Source organism: Rhinopithecus roxellana, chromosome 5 (assembly GCF_007565055.1).
Source record: "Rhinopithecus roxellana isolate Shanxi Qingling chromosome 5, ASM756505v1, whole genome shotgun sequence".
Lineage (NCBI taxonomy): Eukaryota > Metazoa > Chordata > Mammalia > Primates > Cercopithecidae > Rhinopithecus > Rhinopithecus roxellana.
This window is the reverse complement of record NC_044553.1, coordinates 110,261,502-110,285,372: the sequence shown is the minus strand read 5'-3', so window position 1 is coordinate 110,285,372 and position 23,871 is coordinate 110,261,502. Positions and strand designations below refer to the sequence as shown.

Here is a 23,871-nt window from a genome sequence, read left to right as displayed (position 1 = left end):
AGATCAACATTTTGTAGAGCAAAAATTGAATTAATTTGTATTCTAAATCTTTGCACAGCAAAGCTTATATGATTTCGCTATGATCATTTCTAACTCAGTATCTGGAAACTAAGTTTACTTTGATATGGTAGAGCCATTGAGGAAAAAAATTTAAGGAAGTTTATTTAACATTTCCTGTTTTTACTAAGCAATTTGTTAATGACTTGAAGGCATTACTGGTAGGCTTCTTATATTCATAGGTTTTAATCACTCAAAAGTAAATTAAAAGATGTTTCTTATGATTTGCTTCACTTGAGTTCAGTGCTTATGAATTGCATAATTGTAGCTTGGGAGATTATGATAAACTGATAGTTTCTAGAAAATTTTTAGCATCACTACAACCTGTAGGCAGTCTCTAACAGTATGAATGTTTCATATTATGTCACGGTTATTTACATGCTGGCTCCTCACAGGGATAGTAAAACCCTTAAGTTAGAAGACCATATTTTACTATTTGTATAGTCCTGGAAATTTATCATTCATTTAAATTTATTGTAGCAGGTATTTATTGAGCCTTGTTGTAGGCAGGGGAATGCAGAGATAAGGCATGGTTCTGATTTTTAAGAAACTCTTCATTTACTTTAAATTCAGGTGCTAAGTGCATAACCTCCACATAGAGAGAGGCATACATGAAATGCTGTGGAAGCACAGAAGAGGACACTTAGTCTAACATGAGGAGTGTCAGAGGTCAGGGAAGTGATTTTAAAGAACACTTCCTGAGCTGGATCTTGAAAGGAGGATGAGTAAAATAGATAGGTAGGTGGGATGCCATCCTAGCCATATGAAATAGATGAGTGTAAGTACAAAGGTCTGAAATAGTGTTTTTCCCCCAGGATTGTCACTGGAGGTATAAAAATGGAGTAGGTTATAGGATTAGTCATGATGGGCCTTGCTTGCTGTATGGATAAGCATGTGCTTTACCTATAGGTTAACATTTCCCATGGTGGGTTCCAGGAAGTGGTTCTCAAAAATATGTTATTGGCAAATAATTTGTAAGTTGATGCCTACTAAAAGCTAGGTGTATTGAGTCATAGATCACAGTGATGTACTGGAGGTTCTGTAAAGTTCTACATTAAAAACCTGTTTAGCTTTAGTTTACTGTTTTCCAAATTTATTTGACCATGGAAGCTGTTCTGTAAAACACCTATTAATATCTATCCTGCAGCACACTTTAATAAACATTACTGTTCATGTAGGTGATATTAAAGGGCTTTGTGTAAAGCTTTGTCTTCAGTGTGTAAGTTGCCATACAAACGACATTCTCCTATAATTTTTGAAGTTTTAATGGAAATATTATTTTTCTGAGTTCTCACCATAATTTGAATAATTTTTGAAATTCTTGCACTTTGACTTCATCTACAGCATGATGAAAGTATTCGAAGGCACATGGAACAGATTGAACAAAGAAAAGAAAAAGCTGCTGAGCTAAGCAGTGGGCGACATGCAAATACTGATTATGCCCCCAAACTGACCCCTTATGAAAGAAAGAAGCAGTGTTCTCTCTGCAATGTGCTGGTAGGTTGTTATTATCAATATTATAATGATACAGTTTACTTCTAAAGTTTATGAAACCATGGAAATATATTCTTCCAGTCTTTTAAAACTTATGCTAAGGCAGGAGAGATGTGGCATCTCACGTCTGTAATTTCAGCACTTTAGGAGTCCAAGGTGGGCGGATCATTTGAGGCCAGGAGTTCAAAACCAGCCTTGCCAACATGGTGAAACCCTGTCTCTACTGAAAATTAGCTGGGCATGGTGGTGCATGTCTATGATCCCAGATACTCAGGAGGCTGAGGCATGAGAATCCTTTGAACCCAGGAGGCAGAGGTTGCAGTGAGCCAAGATTGTGCCACTGCACTTCAGCCTGGGTGACAAAGCAAGACTCTGTTTCAAAAAATAAAATAAAACTCATGCTAAGGCATCTGCTGAGTGACCTGGATTTCTTTCATGATTCTGAATGAAACATCAGCATTTCAGAATAGCAGTAAAAGTGCTAAAGAATATAGTTACTATTAAAATGGATGATTACCTGCTTAATGTGATAGCCCAAGTCAGTATTTTTGGGGTACTAGGTCTAAAAAAAGAAAACAACATTTTCACTGCTGAGACTTGAATCTTCAAACCTAGAGGAAATAATTTCCTCTTAGGCTGACTATAGCATGTCTTTTTTTTTTTTTTTTTGAGACAAGTATCGCTTTGTCACCCAGGCTGGATTGCAGTGGCGCGATCTTGGCTCACTGCAACCTCCGCCTCCCGGGTTCCAGCAATTCTCCTGCCTCAGCCTCCTGAGTCTTTTTTTTAACCATTTGTCTTCTAGAGGATTCTCAGAATTATGTTTGAGGAAACTATTTTTAAGACTAATATGTAAACACTAGGTGGATCTCAACTCACATATCATATACTGGACTGAATGTGTAGTGTTTAAAATTCATATAATGTTATATTGATTACATTGCTTTGATTTTATGCTTTTAGATCTCTTCAGAGGTGTATCTTTTCAGCCATGTTAAAGGGAGAAAACACCAGCAAGCTGTGAGAGAGAATAGCAGCATCCAGGGTCGTGAACTTTCAGATGAAGAAGTGGTAAACTTTATTTTTGTTCATTTGCAGTTGTTTATTGAGTACCCAATATGTGCTGTTTTATTATAAAGAATTCCATGTTTATATTTATTTCTATGATTATTTAAAACTAAATTTAGCACTTAATAGCTACTACAATATAGTGTACAAATGTGTCATTATTTTAGTGTATATATTAATTTAACAAGAAGGATAGAAACAAGAATTTAATGCTGTTATTTACATAATTTCAGTATAAGGAAAGGTTATGGTATATTGATATTTTAATAATGCAGGAAAATAATTACTCAGTGACGTGCCACATTTCTTGGAAAACAGTTAACCACATAAATTTCACTTAAGAGGATAATTTTGGATCAGTATACCATTTAGAAGCTTTTGGAAATTCATTATTTCTTCACACATAATTATTGTCAACATGGAATTTAGATTTGTATAAATATATATATGAATATTTTTCATTTAACTCTTTTTGAAACTTGGATGACATAGCTAGATAATCTGTGAATTTGCTGTCCTATTTATTATAGTAAATTTTTAAAACTACTCAAGAATGAGAAATTCATATTTGTTAAGCAACTCTTAAGCCGTCCAGGAAAAGTTTTTGTGGGTTCTTTGAGGGCAGGTCCCTTTATGTAGGTGCATGTGTATATTTAACTTTTTTTTTTTTAGGTATGGCATTCATTAGTCAAGAGCACAAATCTCAAGTGTATAGCTAATGAATTTTTACATATGTATAAACTGATATAAAACCACCCAGATCATAATATAGACCATTTGTTGTACCCTTTGGGTTCCTCTTATGCCCCCTCCTAGTTGTGTCCCCAAAAGTTAACTACTATGAATTTTTGCATCATGATTTACTCTTGCCTATCCTTGAATTTCATATAAATGGTATCATGCAGTATGTATTCTTTTGTGCCTGACTTCATACATTCATACTTAAGCCTGTGAAATTTATCCCTGTTGTCTATGTGAAGCTGTAGTTATTTTTCTTAGCTTTATGTCAGTGCCTTCCTATGTACCATCAGGAACACATCTGTAGTTGAATAGTATTTGGCTTACTGACTTGCTAAAATAAGGGAAAACAGGAAGAGCCAGGTTGGCTGACTAGATGCAGCCAGGAAGAGCATCTCTCCCACCCAGAGACCAGACCATCAAGAAGGCTAGCACACTCCGAGCAGATCTTCTAAGGAAGGCATTGAGATTAGAGGGAGGGAAGGCCCACCCTGAGCTGAAGCTGCAGGAGAAAGTGGGGAACGCCGCCTGGCTTTGCAGAGCACCAGGACTCTCTTCTGAGGAAGAGGTGGCTAACTAAGCAAGGAGTGACCCACTCTCATCACAGACCTCTGGAATCCTAGCTGCAGGAGACCCCATGACTCCCATGGACATTTGAGCTGACAGGGAGAATTGCTTGGAGAGGTGGCAGGGACTGGAGTCCAGCTTGCGAAGAGCCCAGAGAGTTTGACACAGGAACAGCTGCTGTGGAGGGCAGCCAGAGATGCTCAACCCCCAAGTCTCACTGTGTTCCCCTAGGTGGCTTTGGTCATTGTTGTCTGTCAGACCTGCACACAGCAGTGCTGTCTTGACAGTGGAACAGGGCCGGTGTGATCTGAGCACCTTGGTCTGATGACATCTCCCAGGGTCCCTGCCTGGTCATGCCTTCTTGCAGTGCAGACTTGAATGCCCAAACGAGGTGCTTCTAGGTGGCTGCCACCATAGCTCCTATCCCAGGAGACCCTGCCTAACCATCAGAGAGCTTCTGCAGATGGGCCCCTGCTGGCGCGCAACTGCCCATAGCCTCTCCCCACCACTTTCTGGCAGCTGCATGGACTTTGCCACCACGCTGCTACAGGTGCCGGTGCAAGTGTGGACTCTGTTGCCACTGCACTGCCATCACCAGTGTGCGAATATGTGTTCACACTCTACCAACTGCAATTACATGCATGCGGAACCTGTGACTGCTAGCCTGTGCACTTGGACCTGATACCACTGTGCTGATGAAGTGATTTTGCCAGCACCTGCCATTGAAGTATTGTTGCCAGCGGACAGGGAACACCTTAGCCACTCTAGTGCAGCAAGTGCTTAACCTTGAGGTTCCAAACCGTGGGCCTGGTCTCATTCCCCTGGGGCATGCAGTCCAGCACTGCTGAAATCATCCAGAAACAAAGCCAGTTCACTGAACGCAGTGTATACTACAGTCAAACCCTCAAGGGCATCAAAGAATATAAAAACAAAAAGCCTCATCCAAAGGACAACAATTTCAAAGATGAAAGGAACATCCTTTCATGTTAAAAACCCTCAACAAACTAGGAATTGAAGGAACATAGCTCAAAATAATAAGAGCCATCTATGACAAACCCACAGCCATCGTCCTACTGGAGGGGCAAAAACTAGAAACATTCCCCTTGAGAACTGGAATGAGACAAGGATTTCGACTCTCACTACTCCTATTCAATATAGTACTGTAAGGCCTAGCCAGAGCAATCAGGCAAGAGAAAGAATCAGAGGCATCCAAATAGCTTGAAAAAAGTGAAACTCTTTCCCTTTGCAGATTATACAGTTCTATACCTGGAAAACCTCAAAGGGTCTGCCCAAAAGCTCCTAGATCTGATAAACAACTTCAGTGAGGTTTCAGGACACAAAACGAATGTACAAACATCAGTAGCGTTTCTACACAGCAACAGCATCAAAGCTGAGAGCCAAATCAAGAACTCAGTCTCATTCAAATTAGCTACAGAAAGAATTTAAAAAGCCTGGGAATACAGCTAAACAAGGAGGTGAAAGATCTCTACAGATGAGAATTACAAAATATTGCTCAAAAATATCAACGATAACGCAAACAAATGCAAAAATGTTCCATGCTCATGGATAGGAAGAGTCAGTATTGTTAACATGGGCATACGGCCCAAAGCAATTTGCAGATTCAGTGCTATTCCTATCAAACTACCAATGACATTCTTCACAGAATTAGAAAAAACTATTCTAAAATTCATATAGAACCAAAAAAGATAGCCCAGTCTGAGCTCACTTTTTTTGTGAATTTTTTAACTTGGAAGAATTTTGCCCCTCAAGTTTTAACCACTTTGATGACTCTAAACTCCAAATTCTGTCTCCTCAGCTCACTAAGACTGCTACTCTGCTTGCACTATGCTCCCATGCCAGAAATTGGCATAAACCCTGAAGGAAGTATCCAGAATGAATGTACAGCTACATTTTATGTGCTTGCCTTTTTTTAGGCATCATAGTCTTTCAAGTCCTGTGTTGGCTTTTGTTCCTTTCAAATAGTCGCTTTGTGTATTTTGTGCAACTTTTGGCATTAGATTAGTCCAGTACAAGCCAGTTCACGGTAGCTAGAATTAAAAGTCTCCAGTGTTTGAACCCTGCATATTCATGTTTGATATAATGCTTGACATATAGTTAAGGTTATTTATAAATATCCATTGAGTTGAATCAAAATGAAAAGTTTATGCAGAGTGGCTTGAAGGTATCATTGGAGTAGACCTCTCAATTTCACCTTTGTAAATTCTGAGTACTTTTAATATAAGTGAAATGGAATGTGGAACTAATAATCTAGTTTACCTCAAATAATTTTCTGCCTTTTACTCAAATTGTGTAAGTATTGTAAGAGAGAATAGTATGGAGTTTTTTATTACTTAAATCTTTCATGATTACCCCCATTTTCTACTTGAGTTTTCGGTTTAGAACTATAGTCACGTATTTGTGTACTCTACTTTGAAAAAAAATCCTTAATTGCCTCAATTACTTGTAATAATTCCCATTGTAAAGGATATTCTTTCCTTTATAAAAATTATTTGCGGCCAGGCGCAGTGACTCATACCTGTAATCCCAGCATTTTGGGAGACCGAGGCAGGTGGCTCACCTGAGGTCAGGAGTTCAAGACCAGCCTGGCTGACATGGTGAAACGCTGTCTCTACTAAAAATACAAAAATTAGCTGGGCGTGGTGATGCGCGCCTGTAATCTCAGCTACTTTGGAGGCTGAGGCAGGAGAATTGCTTGAACCCAGAAGGTGGAGGTTGCAAGTGAGCCGAGATCATGCCATTGCACTCCAGCCTGGGTGACAGAGTGAGACTTGTTATCAAAAAAAAATTATTTGTAATTAATTTCCATTAATAAAACAGCTAAAAATATTATTTAATTTACAAAAAATCATTTTTTCTGGAATATGGTATTAAGTAAACTGAAATAGAAATTTCACGTTTTTATTTCAATGAGAAAAGATTCGAAGCAAATAATAGGAATAACACACTTTGGAAGAAAAATGTGCAATATTATCTGATTTTTGTAGCCATAGCAGTCTTGTGTTTAGCCATTATGATTTGAGATTTGATTGGTGTGTTCATTTTGTGTACTGTTTCAGTTTGAATGAATTAAATTTTCTTAAAGTTCTTACTTAATTCATGTCGTTATTCTTGGTTATAGCCTCTTCTTCCTGAAAACAGATGTATAATATAGCATATGAATTATGTGATATAAAAAGGCTATTTTCTGTTACTCTCATGGAAGTTCAGTTTTTTAATCAGTAGAGGGTATCTATAGTACACATACTTGTTCTACTTAAAGTTATTACTTGTCATCTATGATGTCTTTATATTATATACACCTTTTCTGTGACCTTTCTTCTTTGACATATAAGATTTTATTTATATTACCTCTGACCTAATAAAATGGTACCTTTGACCTTATGAACTTAACATCTCAGATAACTTACTCTTGATCTTTGACACATTTTGATTTTTAAGCCTGTTCAACATAATAGGTCACTGCTGAGGAAGAAAGCTTTATTATTTTGTGTTTTTATTGTAATTTGGGCAGTTTTTCTAGTATTTCTTGAGACTTAACAAAAGAGACTATGTTTGACGTTTATATTTGATTTTTTTTCTCATTCATCTTAGAATTCAAATGATTAAAAAGGTGATTTTTAAAGGTCAAAAATGGGTACTAGTTTTAAATACATTCTAAAATTTAACTTTTTACATGCATTGCTAAATCAATGAAGTATTATTTTTAGTACTTGATATCTTTGTGGTCCTGTTTTCACATTATCTAAAGAAGCTGATAGGATCTTTTCTAGAAGTTGCTTGAAGTACATTTAATTGTATATGTAGAATGAATTTAAAAAGATATTTTTTCCATTTGAAATCAGTGTATTTCTATGTTTGTGAGATTCCATTAGCTTCAAACGCATGTAAATTGTACAAACTCTTTTAGTTACCCTGTATACTTATAGAAAAAAATAATAATTTTCATTTGACTCCTGAAAGGTATGAATAGGACCTTCCTGAAGGATCTTAAATTAACTGTAATGTATTGGATGTTTACAACCATATGTGACTTTACAAATAGCATTATTAGTTTCCATGGACAATATATGCCAACTAGGTGATTGAAGAGAAAATAAATTTTAAATTAGGAAAATAAAGAAATTTTAAATTAGCAAAAACATAAAGACATCACTGTATTTAATGAAATGTAAGCTGACTGTTTCGGCCAGGGTGTGCCTGGCAGTGAGATCAAAAGAAGTGGCAAGATGTTTCCCAGAATTATGATAGTCTGGGAAATAAAAGATAATTCCATATAGACCCATTTATTTCCTTACTTTGCTTGCCTTTGTAGAAGTAGTATTCACTATCATTTTATAATCACGTTATGAAACATCTTATTTGCCTTTCAACACGAAATCAAGTCAAATGAGCAAACTAGAAGTAATTTAAAATAAATCTTCAGTTTTTTTTCCCATTGAATACCTCAGTAGGTTTAGTAAGTTTAAGACAATTTGAGGAATGATTTTAAAACATACTGTCCTTTAAGGCATAGCTTCCATTGACTTGATTTTTCTCCTTAATAGTATAGGAAAAATTTTATAGGGGTGTGTGTGTGTGTGTGTGTGTGTGTGTGTAAGTAAATGTATATGTATTCAGTATATAATGTACACATATAGCTGATTATTAATTTATATATTCTAAGTTTTCATACTGTGATATGCAGAGAATATGTGGCTTTATATTTCTGGCTGATTTATTGATCTTCTTTATTTAGTTGAAGGAAATTTTTTAGATTCCACTTATTAGGTCAAGGAAAAATATTTAAGTAAACAGTTTTTTGTTTTTTTGTTTTTTTCTTTTTTCAAGATGGAGTCTTGCTCCATCGCTCAGGCTGGAGTGAAGTTGCTTGATCTTGGCTCACTGCAACCTCTGCCTCCTGGGTTCAAGCAATTCTCCTGTCTCAGCCTCCCAAGTAGCTGGGACTACAGGCGCCTGCCACCACACTGGCTAATTTTTGTGTTTTTTTTAGTAGAGGTAGGGTTTTACCATGTCAGCCAGGCTGGTCTCAAACTCGACCTCAGGTGATCCACCCGCCTCGGCCTCCCAAAGTGCTGGGATTACAGGTATGAACCACCACGCCTGACCACAAATAATTTTTATAAAGGAAAGAATACAAGCTTGCTTTTTAGAGTTTTAGAATTAACTCAAAAGAGAAGAATTAATAATTAAGTTGACTCTTAACAGATTTTTAGCTGTATTAGTCAAGGTGTAAAATTCGGAGTGCAAAGTGACCTTAGAGTTACACTAGTAGCTAGTTTGGTAACTTGGCATTTTAAACTGAATGAAATTAAGACTTTGTTTTACCCTGTTACTTTCTAATTTGCAGTTTTAATTTAATCAATTTATAGGTTTTTATAAATATGTTTTATCATATTAAAGAAGGTCCTTTCTATCTCTAATTTTATAAGATCTTAAAAATAATAAATCGTTATTAATTTGGGTTGAACTTTTTCTCCATCTTATGATTGCTTTTCTCCTTTAATTACAGCAAGAAGTATTTTTTGGGCAAAATTGCAAAATTCTTTTTTCAGTTTGTTTATGTGATATCTTAATGGCTTGTCTATATTAATATTTAACTTAATTTGGTCATGATTTTAAAAGTACATAGTTAAATTTGTTTTTAAAATATCTTATTTATTATTTTTCTTTCTCAAGATTGTATCTCTTCATATATAAACTGACTAGATTTTCCTGTTGTGTTTTTATTACTGGGAACATGTTGCATAAATAGAAATTGTCTCTTCCTTAAAGGTTTTATTTAATATATCTATAAAATTATATGTTCCTGTATGTGTTTTTTGGGAAAAATTTGTTTTCTGTGGTAAAATACACATAACTTAATATGTGCCATCTTAACTATTTTTCCAACTTTATTAAGGTATAGTTGACAAAAATTGTGTATATTCAATTGTATACATTCAGTGTGTACAACATAATGGTTTGTATATTAATGCAAACACTGTGTAGTGATTGCCACAATTAGTTTTGTTTCTGTATACTAACAATGAACTTTCTGAAAAAGAAATTAATAAAATTATCTCATTCATAATAGCATCAAAAAGTAGAATATTTTGGAATAAATTTAACCAAGGAGGTGAAAAGTCTTTTCACTGAAAATTATAAGATACTGATGAGAGAAATTGAAGAAGATATAAATAAGTGAAGATATCCTGTGTTCATGGATTGGAAGAATTAGTACTGTTAAAGTGTCCATACACTCCAAAGCAATGTATAGATTCAATGTAATCCCCATCAAAATTTCAATGACATTTTTAATAGAAGTAGAAAAAACCTCCTAAAATTTGTATGGAATCACAAAAAAACCTGAGTAGTCAAAGCAATCCTGAGAAAGAACAAAGCTGGAGGCATTACACTCCCTGATTTCAAAGTCAAATACAAAGCGATAGTTACCATCTTAACCCTTTTTAAGTATATATTATAGTTTAGTGTCATTAAGTTCATTCACATTGTTATGCTACCGTCACCACTGTTAATCCACAGAACTCTTTTCATCTTGAACATCTGAAAATCTGTGCCCATTAAACATTAACTTTCCATTCCCTCCTACCTCCAGACCCTGGTGATCACTATTATAATTTCTTGTTTTTCATGGCCCTGTCAGTTTTGAGGAGTGCTGGGTGAGGCATTTTGCAGAATATCTCTCATTTGGGTTTGCCTGATGACTGAAGTAGGTTTGTAGATTTTTTTTTCTCATGATTACCCAGGATTATATATTTTGGTGGGAATATCATAGAGTTGAAATGTCCTTTGGGCACATCATATCAGAGATACATACAATTATAACTTATTTCTTGCCACAGTAGTGTTTGCAATGTTTCTTCACTGTGAAGTGACTGTTTTTTCTTTTCCATACCTTGGAAGCAGGTTTCAAGGGATTGGGATACCTGTGGGAGGGATTAGGTTTCAGCTTCCAGAGGAGGACTATCTATCTATAATTTTCGGAATCCTTCTGTTAAGGAAGGTTTGCCCATATTCCTTATTTATTTATTCATCTTTTATATCAGATATAATTTTTTTTTTACTTTGAGTTATATTCTAGTATACATTATCTTATTGCTAATACTGTTCCAGCTTTGGTGATTATGAACTCGTTCAGTCAGTTTTTGTGTCTTTTTGACATTGCTCTGTTTAGTTTTTTTTGAACACTTCTTTACTGGCATTTTATAATCTTGTAAGCAGCAGCCTTATCTGGTATTCTTCCTTTTCTAGCCCTGGAATCAGCCACTTCTCCAAGGAGCTCTGTTTTTTTTGTTTTCAAGGATAACACTTAGAAAACAAGACCTAGATATGAGGGGTGCTCATTATTAACTGAGGTGTCACTGCTTCTAGGCCCTCAGGTTTAGAAGCCATTTTTAGGGGGAGACTTTTCTCTACCATATCAGTTTCTTGTGTCTTCATTGTCTTTTAAGATTTTCCAGATCTTCTTGAGTCAATAATTGATATCTTCTTAGAAGATTACTTTCTTAGGTTAGATTTTCTAATTTATTTTAATAAAAGTATATACACATAGTAGCCTCTTTGAAATCATTAAAATCTGTTTTCTATTTTCTGATTTCAATGTTTTACACTTTCTTTTTGCCTTAAACTTGCTAATGGTTTTTAAAATTTTTCTTCTTTCTATCTTTTTTCAGTCTGTTTCTGTTTCATTCCCTCTACCCCGTCTCAATTGAATGATTAATTTGTTTTTATTTGTTCTTGTTTTAAGACATGTTGTTTATTGCCACATATTTCCTTTGATTGAAGACAGTTTGAATTTCATTTTTTTTCGTTTTTAAGAAAGAAGCATTTGGGTCGGGCGTGGTGGCTCACGCCTGTAATCCCAGCACTTTGAAAGGCCAAGGTGGGCGAATCACGAGGTCAGGAGATAGAGACCATCCTGGGTAACATGGTGAAACCTGTCTCTACTAAAAATACAAGAAATTAGTCGGGCATGGTGGCGGGCACCTGTAGTCCCAGCTGCTCTGGAGTCTGAGGCAGGAGAATGGCGTGAACCTGGGAGGCGGAGCTTGCGGTGAGCGGAGATCCTGCCACTGCACTCCAGCCTGGGTGACAGAGTGAGACTCCGTCTGAGAAAAAAAAAAAAAAAAGAGGCATCTAAGGCTACAGTAACCAAAACAGCATGGTATCAGTACCAAAACACATATATAGATCAATGGAACAGAACAGAGGCCTCAGAAATAACACCACACATCTACAACCATCTGATCTTTGACAAACCTGACAAAAACAAGCAATGGGTAAAGAATTACCTATTTAATAAATGGTGTTGGGAAAACTGTCTAGCCATGTGCAGAAAACTGAAACTGGACCCTTTCCTTACACCTTATACAAAAATTAGCTCAAGATGAATTAAAGACTTAAACATAAGACCTAAAACCATAAAAATCCTTGAAGAAAACCTAGGCAATACCATTTAGGACATAGGCATAGGCAAAGATTTCATGACTAAAACACCAAAAGCAATGGCAACAAAAGCCAAAATTGACAAATGGTATCTAATTAAACTAAAGAGCTTCTGCATAGCAAAAGAAACTGTCATCAGAGTGAATAGGCAACCTACAGAATGGGAGAAAATTTTTGCAATCTGTCCATCTGACAAAGGGCCAATATCCAGAACCTACAAAGAACTTAAACAAGTTTACGAAAAGAAAACAACCCCATCAAAAAGTGGGCGAAGGACAAGAACAGACACTGCTCAAAAGAAGACATTTATGCAGCCAACAAACATATGAAGAAAAGCTCATCTTCACTCATCATTAGAGAAATGCAAATCAAAACCACGATGAGATACCATCTCACGCCAGTTAGAATGGCGATCATTCAAGTCAGGAAACAACAGATGTTGGAGAGGATGTGGAGAAATAGTGCTTTTACACTGTTGGTAGGAGTATAAATTAGTTCAACCATTGTGGAAGACAGTGTGGTGATTCCTCAAGGATCTAGAACTAGGAATACCATTTGACCCAGCAGTCCCATTACTGGGTATATACCCAAAGGATTATAAAACATTCTGCTGTAAAGGCACATGTACATGTATGTTTATTGCGGCACTGTACACAATAGCAAAGACTTGGAACTGACCCAAATGCTCATCAGTGATAGACTGGATAAAGAAAAGGTGGCAAATACACACCATGCAATATTTTGCTGCCATAAGAAAGGATGAGTTCATGTCCTTTGCAGGGACATGGATGAAGCTGGAAACCATTCTCAGCAAACTAACACAAGAACAGAAAACCAAACACCGCATGTTCTCACTCATAAGTGGAGTTGAACAGTGAGAACACGTGGATAGAAGAAGGGGAACATCACACACCGGGACCTGTCGGGGGGTGGGGGGATTAGGGGAGGGATAGCATTAGGAGAAATACTTAATGTAGATCATGGGTTGATGGGTACAGCAAGGCACCATGGCATGTGTATACCTATGTAACAAGCCTGCATGTTCTGCACATGTACCCCGAACTTAAAATATAATAATTAAAAAAAGAGTATGTGTTGCCAATATGAGGACTGTTCTTTGATTTTTAATTTTTACTTGCATTGGATTCTAGTCAGAGATTATGGTTTATATAGGTTCCACTATGAGGAGTTTATTAATTTTTCTTTGTAGTTTAATATATTGTAAAATTTTAAGAATAATCTCTTTTCTCTCTGGGTATATATAACATTTATTAGATCAAATGTCTTAATTATCATGTAAATCTTACTTTTTTATCCGTTTGGTTTTTGTTCATTTAAATCCTTTACTCAAAATGGAAAGAATGCCAATATGCTATTATTGTTATTTCTTCACGTCTCCTTGTATTTTTAAAATCAGTGTTTGCTATTTATGTATTCCAAAGATTTATCATCACAGTCATAACTTTTTATATCTCTTTTACTGGTGAAGTTTACCTTTTAAGAGTATGAAGCATCCCTCTTTCCTATTTAATGCCTCTTTCCTTGAATACTATTTTTGTCTGGTATTAATATTGTAAACCTAGTTTTGTTTAATGCTGCTTAATAGGTCCTCTCCCCACTTGTCCCATTCATAATTTATATTTTGATTTTTGTTACACGTAGGTCTGTTCCTAAAATGTATACTTTTATTTTGGTTGTTTATTGCTTTACAAGAAGAATACGTCACTGTATATAATCTTTATGGACTTGTGCTTTTTCCTTCAATATTATAATGCTTATATTCATCCAAATTACTATGAAGAGCTTTAGTTTGTTGGTTTTGGTTGCTGTACTGTTTTGTAATTATACATGATTTATTTACTATCCTGTTGATTGGTATTTGTGTTGTTTTTAAGTTTTTGGTTTGTAAGTAGTGTTGGTGTTAACATTCCTATGCATACCACTTGTACATGTATAAGAGTTTTCCTTGGGTATATACCTAAGGGTGGAATGCTGAGTAGTATGGTATATAAATGTTCAATTTTAGAGACGATCCCATACTGTTTTTCTTATTGGTTGCACCAGTTAGCACACTTACCAGTGATGTATAAAAGATGTAGATTTACATTCTCCACACTCTTGGCATTATATGGGTTTTTAACATTTGCCAATCAAGTAGGTGTACAGTGGTATTTCATTATAGGCTTGATTTTTATTTACATGATCACTAATGACATAAAGCATTTCTTCATGTTTTAGGAAAGTATTTCCTGTTCTGTAAAATGTCTGTGGTTCCATCCTGGCTAACATGGTGAGACCCCATCTCTACTAAAAATACAAAAAAAAAAAAAAAAAGAAAAATTAGCTGGGTGTGTTGGCAGGTGCCTGTAATCCCCGCTACTGGGGAGGCTGAGACAGGAGAATGGCGTGAACCGGGGAGGCGGAGGTTGCAGTGAGCCAAGATCGTGCCAATGTACTTCAGCTTGGGCGACAGTGGGAGACTCCATCTCAAAAATAAAAAATAAAAAATGTCTGTGGCTGTTCTTCCCCTTTTCTGTTGGGTTCTATTGGGTTGTTTACTTTTGCTTTTTATTTTTAGGCTTTTTTCATAAATTGTTACTAATTTTTTATTAGTTATATATATATTGGAGATATCTGTAACAGTTTTAAACTTAGATTTTGATATTCTTATGTCTATTAGCAAAAAATATTAATTTCAACAATCAAATTTACCCATATTGTCTTTTATAGATAGTACTTTTTGTGTTCTGCTTCAAAAATCCTCTCTTTCGATGTGTTTCACCTATATTTTCTTTCCATTAAGTGTTTTGAAGTTTTGTTTTTGACATTTAAATCTTCAATCCACTTTGAGTTATTTTTTACAGCTCCTTTTATTGGATTCTTCTTTCACCATCTCACGTGTCACCTCTGTTTTATGCTACATTTCATGCATGCATGAACTGTTTATGGCTTCCCTATGCTTATTTGTCTGCTCCATTATCATGTTACCTTACTTAATAAACTTGTTCTTATACACAGGAGGACAAGATGTTTCTTGTGGCTTCTTGTCCTTTTACTCATCCTTATACATTATAGAATTGTCAAGTTCTATCAAAAACTGTCCAGAATTGTTTAAATCAGATCATTTGGGAAATAATTCACACTTCCTGATATTCTTCTTATTTGGGAATGTCATATCATTACATTTCAATTAGGCCTTTAAGAATATTTGTTAATAAGTAAGGTTTTATAATTCCCCCTACTGGTATTTTTTACCTGTTACTTTGTTGCTCTGTAGAAATGCAAATGATTTTGCGTATCAAGTTCATATTTAGCCCTCTTGTTAAACTCTTCTTTCCAGTAACTTGTCTGTAGATTGAGGTTTCTATGTAAAGAATCACATTGCAAATAATAAAGTTGTATCGCTTATTTCCATTGTTTATAACTCAAATTTACTTTTGTTTTTTTATCACACTGAGTCATATCTGTAGTACAATGGTGAACACATGTGGTGGTGGCATTCTGTCTCATATCTGATTTTAAAGAATATGAGTCTAAAGTTTTCTCACTTAAAATGATGTTTGCTTTAGGTGTTTAGTAATGAGTCTTTTCAGTTAAGGAAGTTTCTTTTTCTAATTTCTAAATATTGGCTTATTTATTTGTTGTTTAGTCTTTTAGTATAGTGACATATTTATTTCCTAATATGAAACTATTTTTGCTAAGCTGGAATAACCCTAATTCATTACTGGTATATTATCTTTTGTGTGTATTCTTTGCTAATATTTTGTTCACTACTATTGCATATACATTTGTGAGTGATAGAGTTTTATGATTTTTTCTTTTTTACATCATCTTTGGTTATCAGGATTATGCTCATTCAATAAGTTAGAAACTCTTTTTTTTTCTATTTTCTGGAAGATTTGTACAATACCAGGATTGTCTTTTCTTTGAAATTTTGAAAGAAATTCCCTGTAAACCTCATTTGGTCCTTTCTTGGTTGGAAGATTCTTAAACACTTTAGTATTATTAATAATTACTAATGTATTTAAATATTTTATTTCCCTTTGAGTCCCTTCTGCAAAGTTAAGAGTTTTCTAGGAATTTATTTTTACACTGTTTTAAAAATACTTTCATGTAGTTATTGATAGCGTTGTTGTATCTTTTAAGTCTCTACCTCATTTGTAGTTATATCCCTTTCTTAGTCATAATACTGTTTGAGTATCCTTTTATTTTTAGTCTTCCCTTAGTTTTTTTTAAAATTTTTAATATCTTAAAATTTATTTAATTTTTAATTTTTCAATTACTATGGGTATATAATAGTTGTATATAATTATGGGGTACATGTGATGTTTTGATACAGGCATACAATGTGTAATGACCAAATCAGAGTAATTGGGGTATCCATCACCTCCAGTAGATTTTTCTCTGTCCCTTTACATTGAGCATATGGGTGTCATTGCAGATGAGATGGGTCTCTTGAAGATAGCATGTAATTGGGTCTTGCTTTTTTATCTAACTTGCCACTCTGTGCCTTTTAATTGGGACATTTATCCCATTCAGAGTTAATATTGGTATGTGCAGATTTGATCCTGTTATCATGGTGTTAGTTGGTTATTATGCAGACCTGATTGTGTGACTGCTTTATAGTGTCAGTGGTCTATATACTTAAGTGTGTTTTTGTGGAGGCTGGTAGCCATGTTTCCTATCCATATTTAGCACTCCCTCAAGGATCTCTTATAAGGCAGGTCTGTGGTAATGAATTCCCTTAGCATTCGTTTGTCTGAAAGGGGTCTTATTTCTCCTTTACTTTTGAAGCTTAGTTGGGCTGCATGTGAAATTCTTTTTAAATTTTAGAAACATGGTCTTGCTCCATTATAAGGCTGAACTCCAACTCCTGGCCTCAATCGATCCCCCTGCCTCAGCCTCCTGAGTTGCTAGGGTTATAAGTATGAGCTAGCCTGCCCAACTCTTCAATATGAAATTCTTGGTTGGAATTTCTTTTTCTTTAAGAATGCTGAATGTTGACCCCGCCCCCCAATGTCTTCTGTCTCATAAGGTTTCTACTAAACAGTTTGCTGTTAGCTTGATAGTGATTCCTTTTTTAAGTGACCTGTGCCTCCTTTCTAGCTGCCTTTAACATTTTTTTTTTCTTTCATTTCGACCTTGGAGAACCTGATGACTGTATGTCTTGGGGATGACCATCTTGTATAGTATTGTGCAGGGTTCTCTGTGTTTTCTGAAGTTGAATGTTGGCCTTTCTAGCATGGTCAGGGAAATTTTCATGGATGATACCCTCAGATGTGTTTTCCATATGTTCATGCTTCGTGTCTTTCAGGGATGCCAACGCATCATAGATTTGGTCTTAATACATAATCCCATATTTCTCAGAGGTTTTTGTCATTTTTTTGGGGGGGGGGGTCATTTTTCTTTATTCTTTTTTCTTTATTTTGTTTGACTGAGTTAATTTGGAGAACCAGTCTTTGTGATCTAAGATTCTATCCTCAGCTTGGTCGATTCTGCTGTTAATATTTGTGATTGTATTATGAGATTCTCGAAGTGAGTTTTTCGGCTCTGTCATCAATTTTTTTTTCATAAAATGAGCACTTCATTTTTTTTTTTTATACTTTAAGTTCTAGGGTATATGTGCATAACGTGCAGGTTTGTTACATATGTATACTTGTGCCATGTTGGTGTGCTGCACCCATCAACTCGTCAGCACCCATCAATTCGTTATTTATATCAGGTGTAACTCCCAGTGCAATCCCTCCCCCCTCCCCCCTCCCCATGATAGGCCCCGATGTGTGATGTTCCCCTTCCCGAGTCCACGTGGTGTCATTGTTCAGTTCCCGCCTATGAGTGAGAACATGCGGTGTTTGGTTTTCTGTTCTTGTGATAGTTTGCTAAGAATGATGGTTTCCAGCTGCATCCATGTCCCTACAAAGGATGCAAACTCATCCTTTTTTATGGCTGCATAATATTCCATGGTGTATATGTGCCATATTTTCTTAATCCAGTCTGTCACAGATGGACATTTGGGTTGATTCCAAGTCTTTGCTATTGTGAATAGTGCTGCAATAAACATACGTGTGCATGTGTCTTTATAGCAGCATGATTTATAATCCTTTGGGTATATACCCAGTAGTGGGATGGCTGGGTCATATGGTACATCTAGTTCTAGATCCTTGAGGAATCGCCATACTGTTTTCCATAATGGTTGAACTAGTTTACAATCCCACCAACAGTGTAAAAGTGTTCCTATTTGTCCACATCCTCTCCAGCACCTGTTGTTTCCTGACTTTTTAATGATTGCCATTCTAACTGGTGTGAGATGGTATCTCATTGTGGTTTTGATTTGCATCTCTCTGATGGCCAGTGATGATGAGCATTTTTTCACATGTCTGTTGGCTGTATGAATGTCTTCTTTTGAGAAATGTCTGTTCATATCCTTTCCCCACTTTTTGATGAGGTTGTTTGTTTTTTTCTTGTATATTGTTTGAGTTCTTTGTAGATTCTGGATATTAGCCCTTTGTCAGATGAGTAGATTGCAAAAATTTTCTCCCATTCTGTAGGTTGCCTGTTCACTCTGATGGTAGTTTCTTTTGCCTTGCAGAAGCTCTTTAGTTTAATTAGATCCCATTTGTCAATTTTGGCTTTTGCTGCCGTTGCTTTTGGTGTTTTAGACATGAAGTCCTTGCCCATGCCTATGTCCTGAATGGTACTACCTAGATTTTCTTCTAGGGTTTTTATGGTATTAGGTCTAACATTTAAGTCTCTAATCCATCTTGAATTAATTTTCATATAAGGAGTAAGGAAAGGATCCAGTTTCAGCTTTTTACTTATGGCTAGCCAATTTTCCCAGCACCATTTATTAAATAGGGAATCCTTTCCCCATTTCTTGTTTCTCTCAGGTTTGTCAAAGATCAGATGGCTGTAGATGTGTGGTATTATGTCTGAGGACTCTGTTCTGTTCCATTGGTCTATATCTCTGTTTTGGTACCAGTACCATGCTGTTTTGGTTACTGTAGCCTTGTAGTATAGTTTGAAGTCAGGTAGCATGATGCCTCCAGCTTTGTTCATATAACAGGATTGTCTTGGCAATGCGGGCTCTTTTTTGGTTCCATATGAACTTTAAAGCCGTTTTTTCTAATTCTGTGAAGAAACTCATTGGTAGCTTGATGGGGATGGCATTGAATCTATAAATAACCTTGGGCAGTATGGCCATTTTCACGATATTGATTCTTCCTATCCATGAGCATGGTATGTTCTTCCATTTGTTAGTGTCCTCTTTGATTTCACTGAGCAGTGGTTTGTAGTTCTCCTTGAAGAGGTCCTTGACATCCCTTGTAAGTTGGATTCCTAGGCATTTTATTCTCTTTGAAGCAATTGTGAATGGAAGTTCATTCATGATTTGGCTCTCTGTTTGTGTGTTACTGGTGTATAAGAATGCTGGTGATTTTTGCACGTTAATTTTGTATCATGAGACTTTGCTGAAGTTGCTTATCAGCTTAAGGAGATTTTGGGCTGAGACAATGGAGTTTTCTAAATATACAATCATGTCATCTGCAAACAGGGACAATTTGACTTCTTCTTTTCCTAACTGGATACCCTTGATTTCTTTCTCTTGCCCGATTGCCCTAGCCAGAACTTCCAACACTATGTTGAATAGGAGTGGTGAGAGAGGGCATCCCTGTCTTGTGCCAGTTTTCAAAGGGAATTTTTCCAGTTTTTGCCCATTCAGTATGATATTAGCTGTGGGTTTGTCATAAATAGCTCTTATTATTTTGAGGTACGTTCCATCAATACCGAATTTATTGAGCGTTTTTAGCATGAAGGGCTGTTGAATTTTGTCAAAAGCCTTTTCTGCATCTTTTGAGATAATCATGTGGTTCTTGACTTTGGTTCTGTTTATATGCTGGATTACGTTTATTGATTTGCGAATGTTGAACCAGCCTTGCATCCCAGGGATGAAGCCCACTTGATCATGGTGGATAAGCTTTTTGATGTGCTGCTGAATCCGGTTTGCCAGTATTTTATTGAGGATTTTTGCATCGATGTTCATCAGGGATATTGGTCTAAAATTCTCTTTTTTTGTTGTGTCACTGCCAGGCTTTGGTATCAGGATGATGTTGGCCTCATAAAATGAGTTAGGGAGGATTCCCTCTTTTTCTATTGATTGGAATAGTTTCAGAAGGAATGGTACCAGCTCCTCCTTGTACCTCTGGTAGAATTCAGCTGTGAATCCATCTGGTCCTGGACTTTTTTTGGTTGGTAGGCTATTAATTATTGCCTCAATTTCAGAGCCTGCTGTTGGTCTATTTAGGGATTCAACTTCTTCCTGGTTTAGTCTTGGGAGAGTGTAAGTGTCCAGGAAATTATCCATTTCTTCTAGATTTTCTAGTTGATTTGCATAGAGGTGTTTATAGTATTCTCTGATGCTAGTTTGTATTTCTGTGGGGTCGGTGGTGATATCCCCTTTATCATTTTTTATTGCGTCTATTTGATTCTTCTCTCTTTTCTTCTTTATTAGTCTTGCTAGCGGTCTGTCAATTTTGTTGATCTTTTCAAAAAACCAACTCCTGGATTCATTGATTTTTTGGAGGGTTTTTTGTGTCTCTATCTCCTTCAGTTCTGCTCTGATCTTAGTAATTTCTTGCCTTCTGCTAGCTTTTGAATGTGTTTGCTCTTGCCTCTCTAGTTCTTTTAATTGTGATGTTAGAGTGTCAATTTTAGATCTTTCCTGCTCTCTCTTGTGGGCATTTAGTGCTATAAATTTCCCTCTACACACTGCTTTAAATGTGTCCCAGAGATTCTGGTATGTTGTATCTTTGTTCTTATTGGTTTCAAAGAACATCTTTATTTCTGCCTTCATTTCATTAGGTACCCAGTAGTCATTCAGGAGCAGGTTGTTCAGTTTCCATGTAGTTGAGCGGTTTTGATTGAGTTTCTTAGTCCTGAGTACTAGTTTGATTGCACTGTGGTCTGAGGGACAGTTTGTTATAATTTCTGTTCTTTTACATTTGCTGAGGAGTGCTTTACTTCCAATTATGTGGTCAATTTTGGAATAAGTGCGATGTGCTGAGAAGAATGTATATTCTGTTGATTTGGGGTGGAGAGTTCTATAGATGTCTATTAGGTCCACTTGGTGCAGAGATGAGTTCAATTCCTGGATATCCTTGTTAACTTTCTGTCTCGTTGATCTGTCTAATGTTGACAGTGGAGTGTTGAAGTCTCCCATTATTATTGGACTTAGTATGGGAGTCTAAGTCTCTTTGTAAGTCTCTAAGGACTTGCTTTATGAATCTGGGTGCTCCTGTATTGGGTGCATATATATTTAGGAGAGTTAGCTCTTCCTGTTGAATTGATCCCTTTACCATTATGTAATGGCCTTCTTTGTCTCTTTTGATCTTTGATGGTTTAAAGTCTGTTTTATCAGAGACTAGGATTGCAACCCCTGCTTTTTTTTGTTCTCCATTTGCTTGGTAGATCTTCCTCCATCCCTTTATTTTGAGCCTATGTATGTCTCTGCATGTGAGATGGGTCTCCTGAATACAGCAGACTGATGGGTCTTGACTCTTTATCCAGTTTGCCAGTCTGTGTCTTTTAATTGGAGCATTTAGTCCATTAACATTTAAGGTTAATATTGTTATGTGTGAACTTGATCCTGCCATTATGATATTAACTGGTTATTTTGCTCGTTAGTTGATGGAGTTTCTTCCTAGCCTCGATGGTCTTTCCATTTTGGCATGTTTTTGCAATGGCTGGTACCGGGTTGTTCCTTTCCATGTTTAGGGCTTCCTTCAGGGTCTCTTGTAAGGCAGGCCTGGTGGTGACAAAATCTCTAAGCATTTGCTTATCTGTAAAGGATTTTATTTCTCCTTCACTTATGAAACTTAGTTTGGCTGGATATGAAATTCTGGGTTTAAAATTCTTTTCTTGAAGAACGTTGAATATTGGCCCCCACTCTCTTCTGGCTTGTAGAGTTTCTGCCGAGAGATCTGCTGTTAGTCTGATGGGCTTCCCTTTGTGGGTAACCCGACCTTTCTCTCTGGCTGCCCTTAAGATTTTTTCCTTCATTTCAACTTTGGTGAATCTGGCAATTATGTGTCTTGGAGTTGCTCTTCTGGAGGAGTATCTTTGTGGCATTCTCTGTATTTCCTGAATTTGAATGTGGCCTGCCCTACTAGGTTGGGGATGTTCTCCTGGATGATATCCTGAAGAGTGTTTTCCAGCTTGGTTCCATTTTCCCCCTTACTTTCAGGCACCCCAATCAGACGTAGATTTGGTCTTTTTACATAATCCCATACTTCTTGTAGGCTTTGTTCATTTCTTTTTCTTCTTTTTTCTTTTGTTTTCTCTTCTCGCTTCATTTCATTCATTTGATCCTCAATCGCTGATACTCTTTCTTCCAGTTGATCGAGTCGGTTACTGAAGCTTGTGCATTTGTCACGTATTTCTCGTGTCATGGTTTTCATCTCTGTCATTTCGTTTATGACCTTCTCTGCATTAATTAGTCTAGCTGTCAATTCTTCCACTCTTTTTTCAAGATTTTTAGTTTCTTTGCGCTGGGTACGTAATTCCTCCTTTAGCTCTGAGAAGTTTGATGGACTGAAGCCTTCTTCTCTCATCTCGTCAAAGTCATTCTCTGACCAGCTTCAATCCGTTGCTGGCGATGGGCTGCGCTCCTTTGCAGGGGGAGATGCGCTCTTATTTTTTGAATTTCCAGCTTTTCTGCCCTGCTTCTTCCCCATCTTTGTGGTTTTATCTGTCTCTGGTCTTTGATGATGGTGACGTACTGATGGGGTTTTGGTATAGGTGTCCTTCCTGTTTGATAGTTTTCCTTCTGAAAGTCAGGACCCTCAGCTATAGGTCTGTTGGAGATTGCTTGAGGTCCACTCCAGACCCTGTTTGCCTGGGTATCAGCAGCAGAGGTTGCACAAGATAGAATATTGCTGAAGAGCGAGTGTACCTGCCTGATTCTTACTTTGGAAGCTTCCTCTCAGGGGTGTACTCCACCCTGTGAGGTGTGGGGTGTCAGACTGCCCCTAGTGGGGGATGTCTCCCAGTGAGGCTACTCAGGGGTCAGGGACCCACTTGAGCAGGCAGTCTGTCCGTTCTCAGATCTCAACCTCCGTGTTGGGAGATCCACTGCTCTCTTCAAAGCTGTCAGACAGAGTCATTCGCATCTGCTCAGGCCTCTGCTGCTTCCCCTGTTGTTTTTTTAGCTGAGCCCTGCCCCCAGAGGTGGAGTCTATAGAGACAGGCAGGTTTCCTTGAGCTGCTGTGAGCTCCACCCAGTTCGAGCTTCCCAGTGGCTTTGTTTACCTACTTAAGCCTCAGCATTGGCGGGTGCCCCTTCCCCAGCCTCGCTGCTGCCTTGCGGTTAGATCGCGGCAGACTGCTGTGTTAGCAATGAGGGAGGCTCCGTGGGCGTGGGACCCTCCCGGCCAGGTGAGGGATATATTCTTCTGGTGTGCCCGTTTGCTTAGAGCGCGGTATTGGGGT

The 23,871-nt window shown here is 36.9% G+C and overlaps 1 protein-coding gene across 4 annotated transcripts in view; it reads left to right on the top strand.

Annotated features, from left to right (window-relative positions):
- Positions 1–23,871, top strand: part of SCAPER (S-phase cyclin A associated protein in the ER) — a 587,291-nt gene that overhangs the window by 215,816 nt on the left and 347,604 nt on the right. For all 4 annotated transcript variants that reach the window (XM_030930958.1, XM_030930961.1, XM_030930960.1 and 1 more), the window contains 2 exons: positions 1,402–1,554; positions 2,515–2,622. In XM_030930958.1, coding sequence (XP_030786818.1) covers positions 1,402–1,554; positions 2,515–2,622 — 261 coding nt within the window. The remainder of the gene's footprint in view (positions 1–1,401; positions 1,555–2,514; positions 2,623–23,871) is intronic.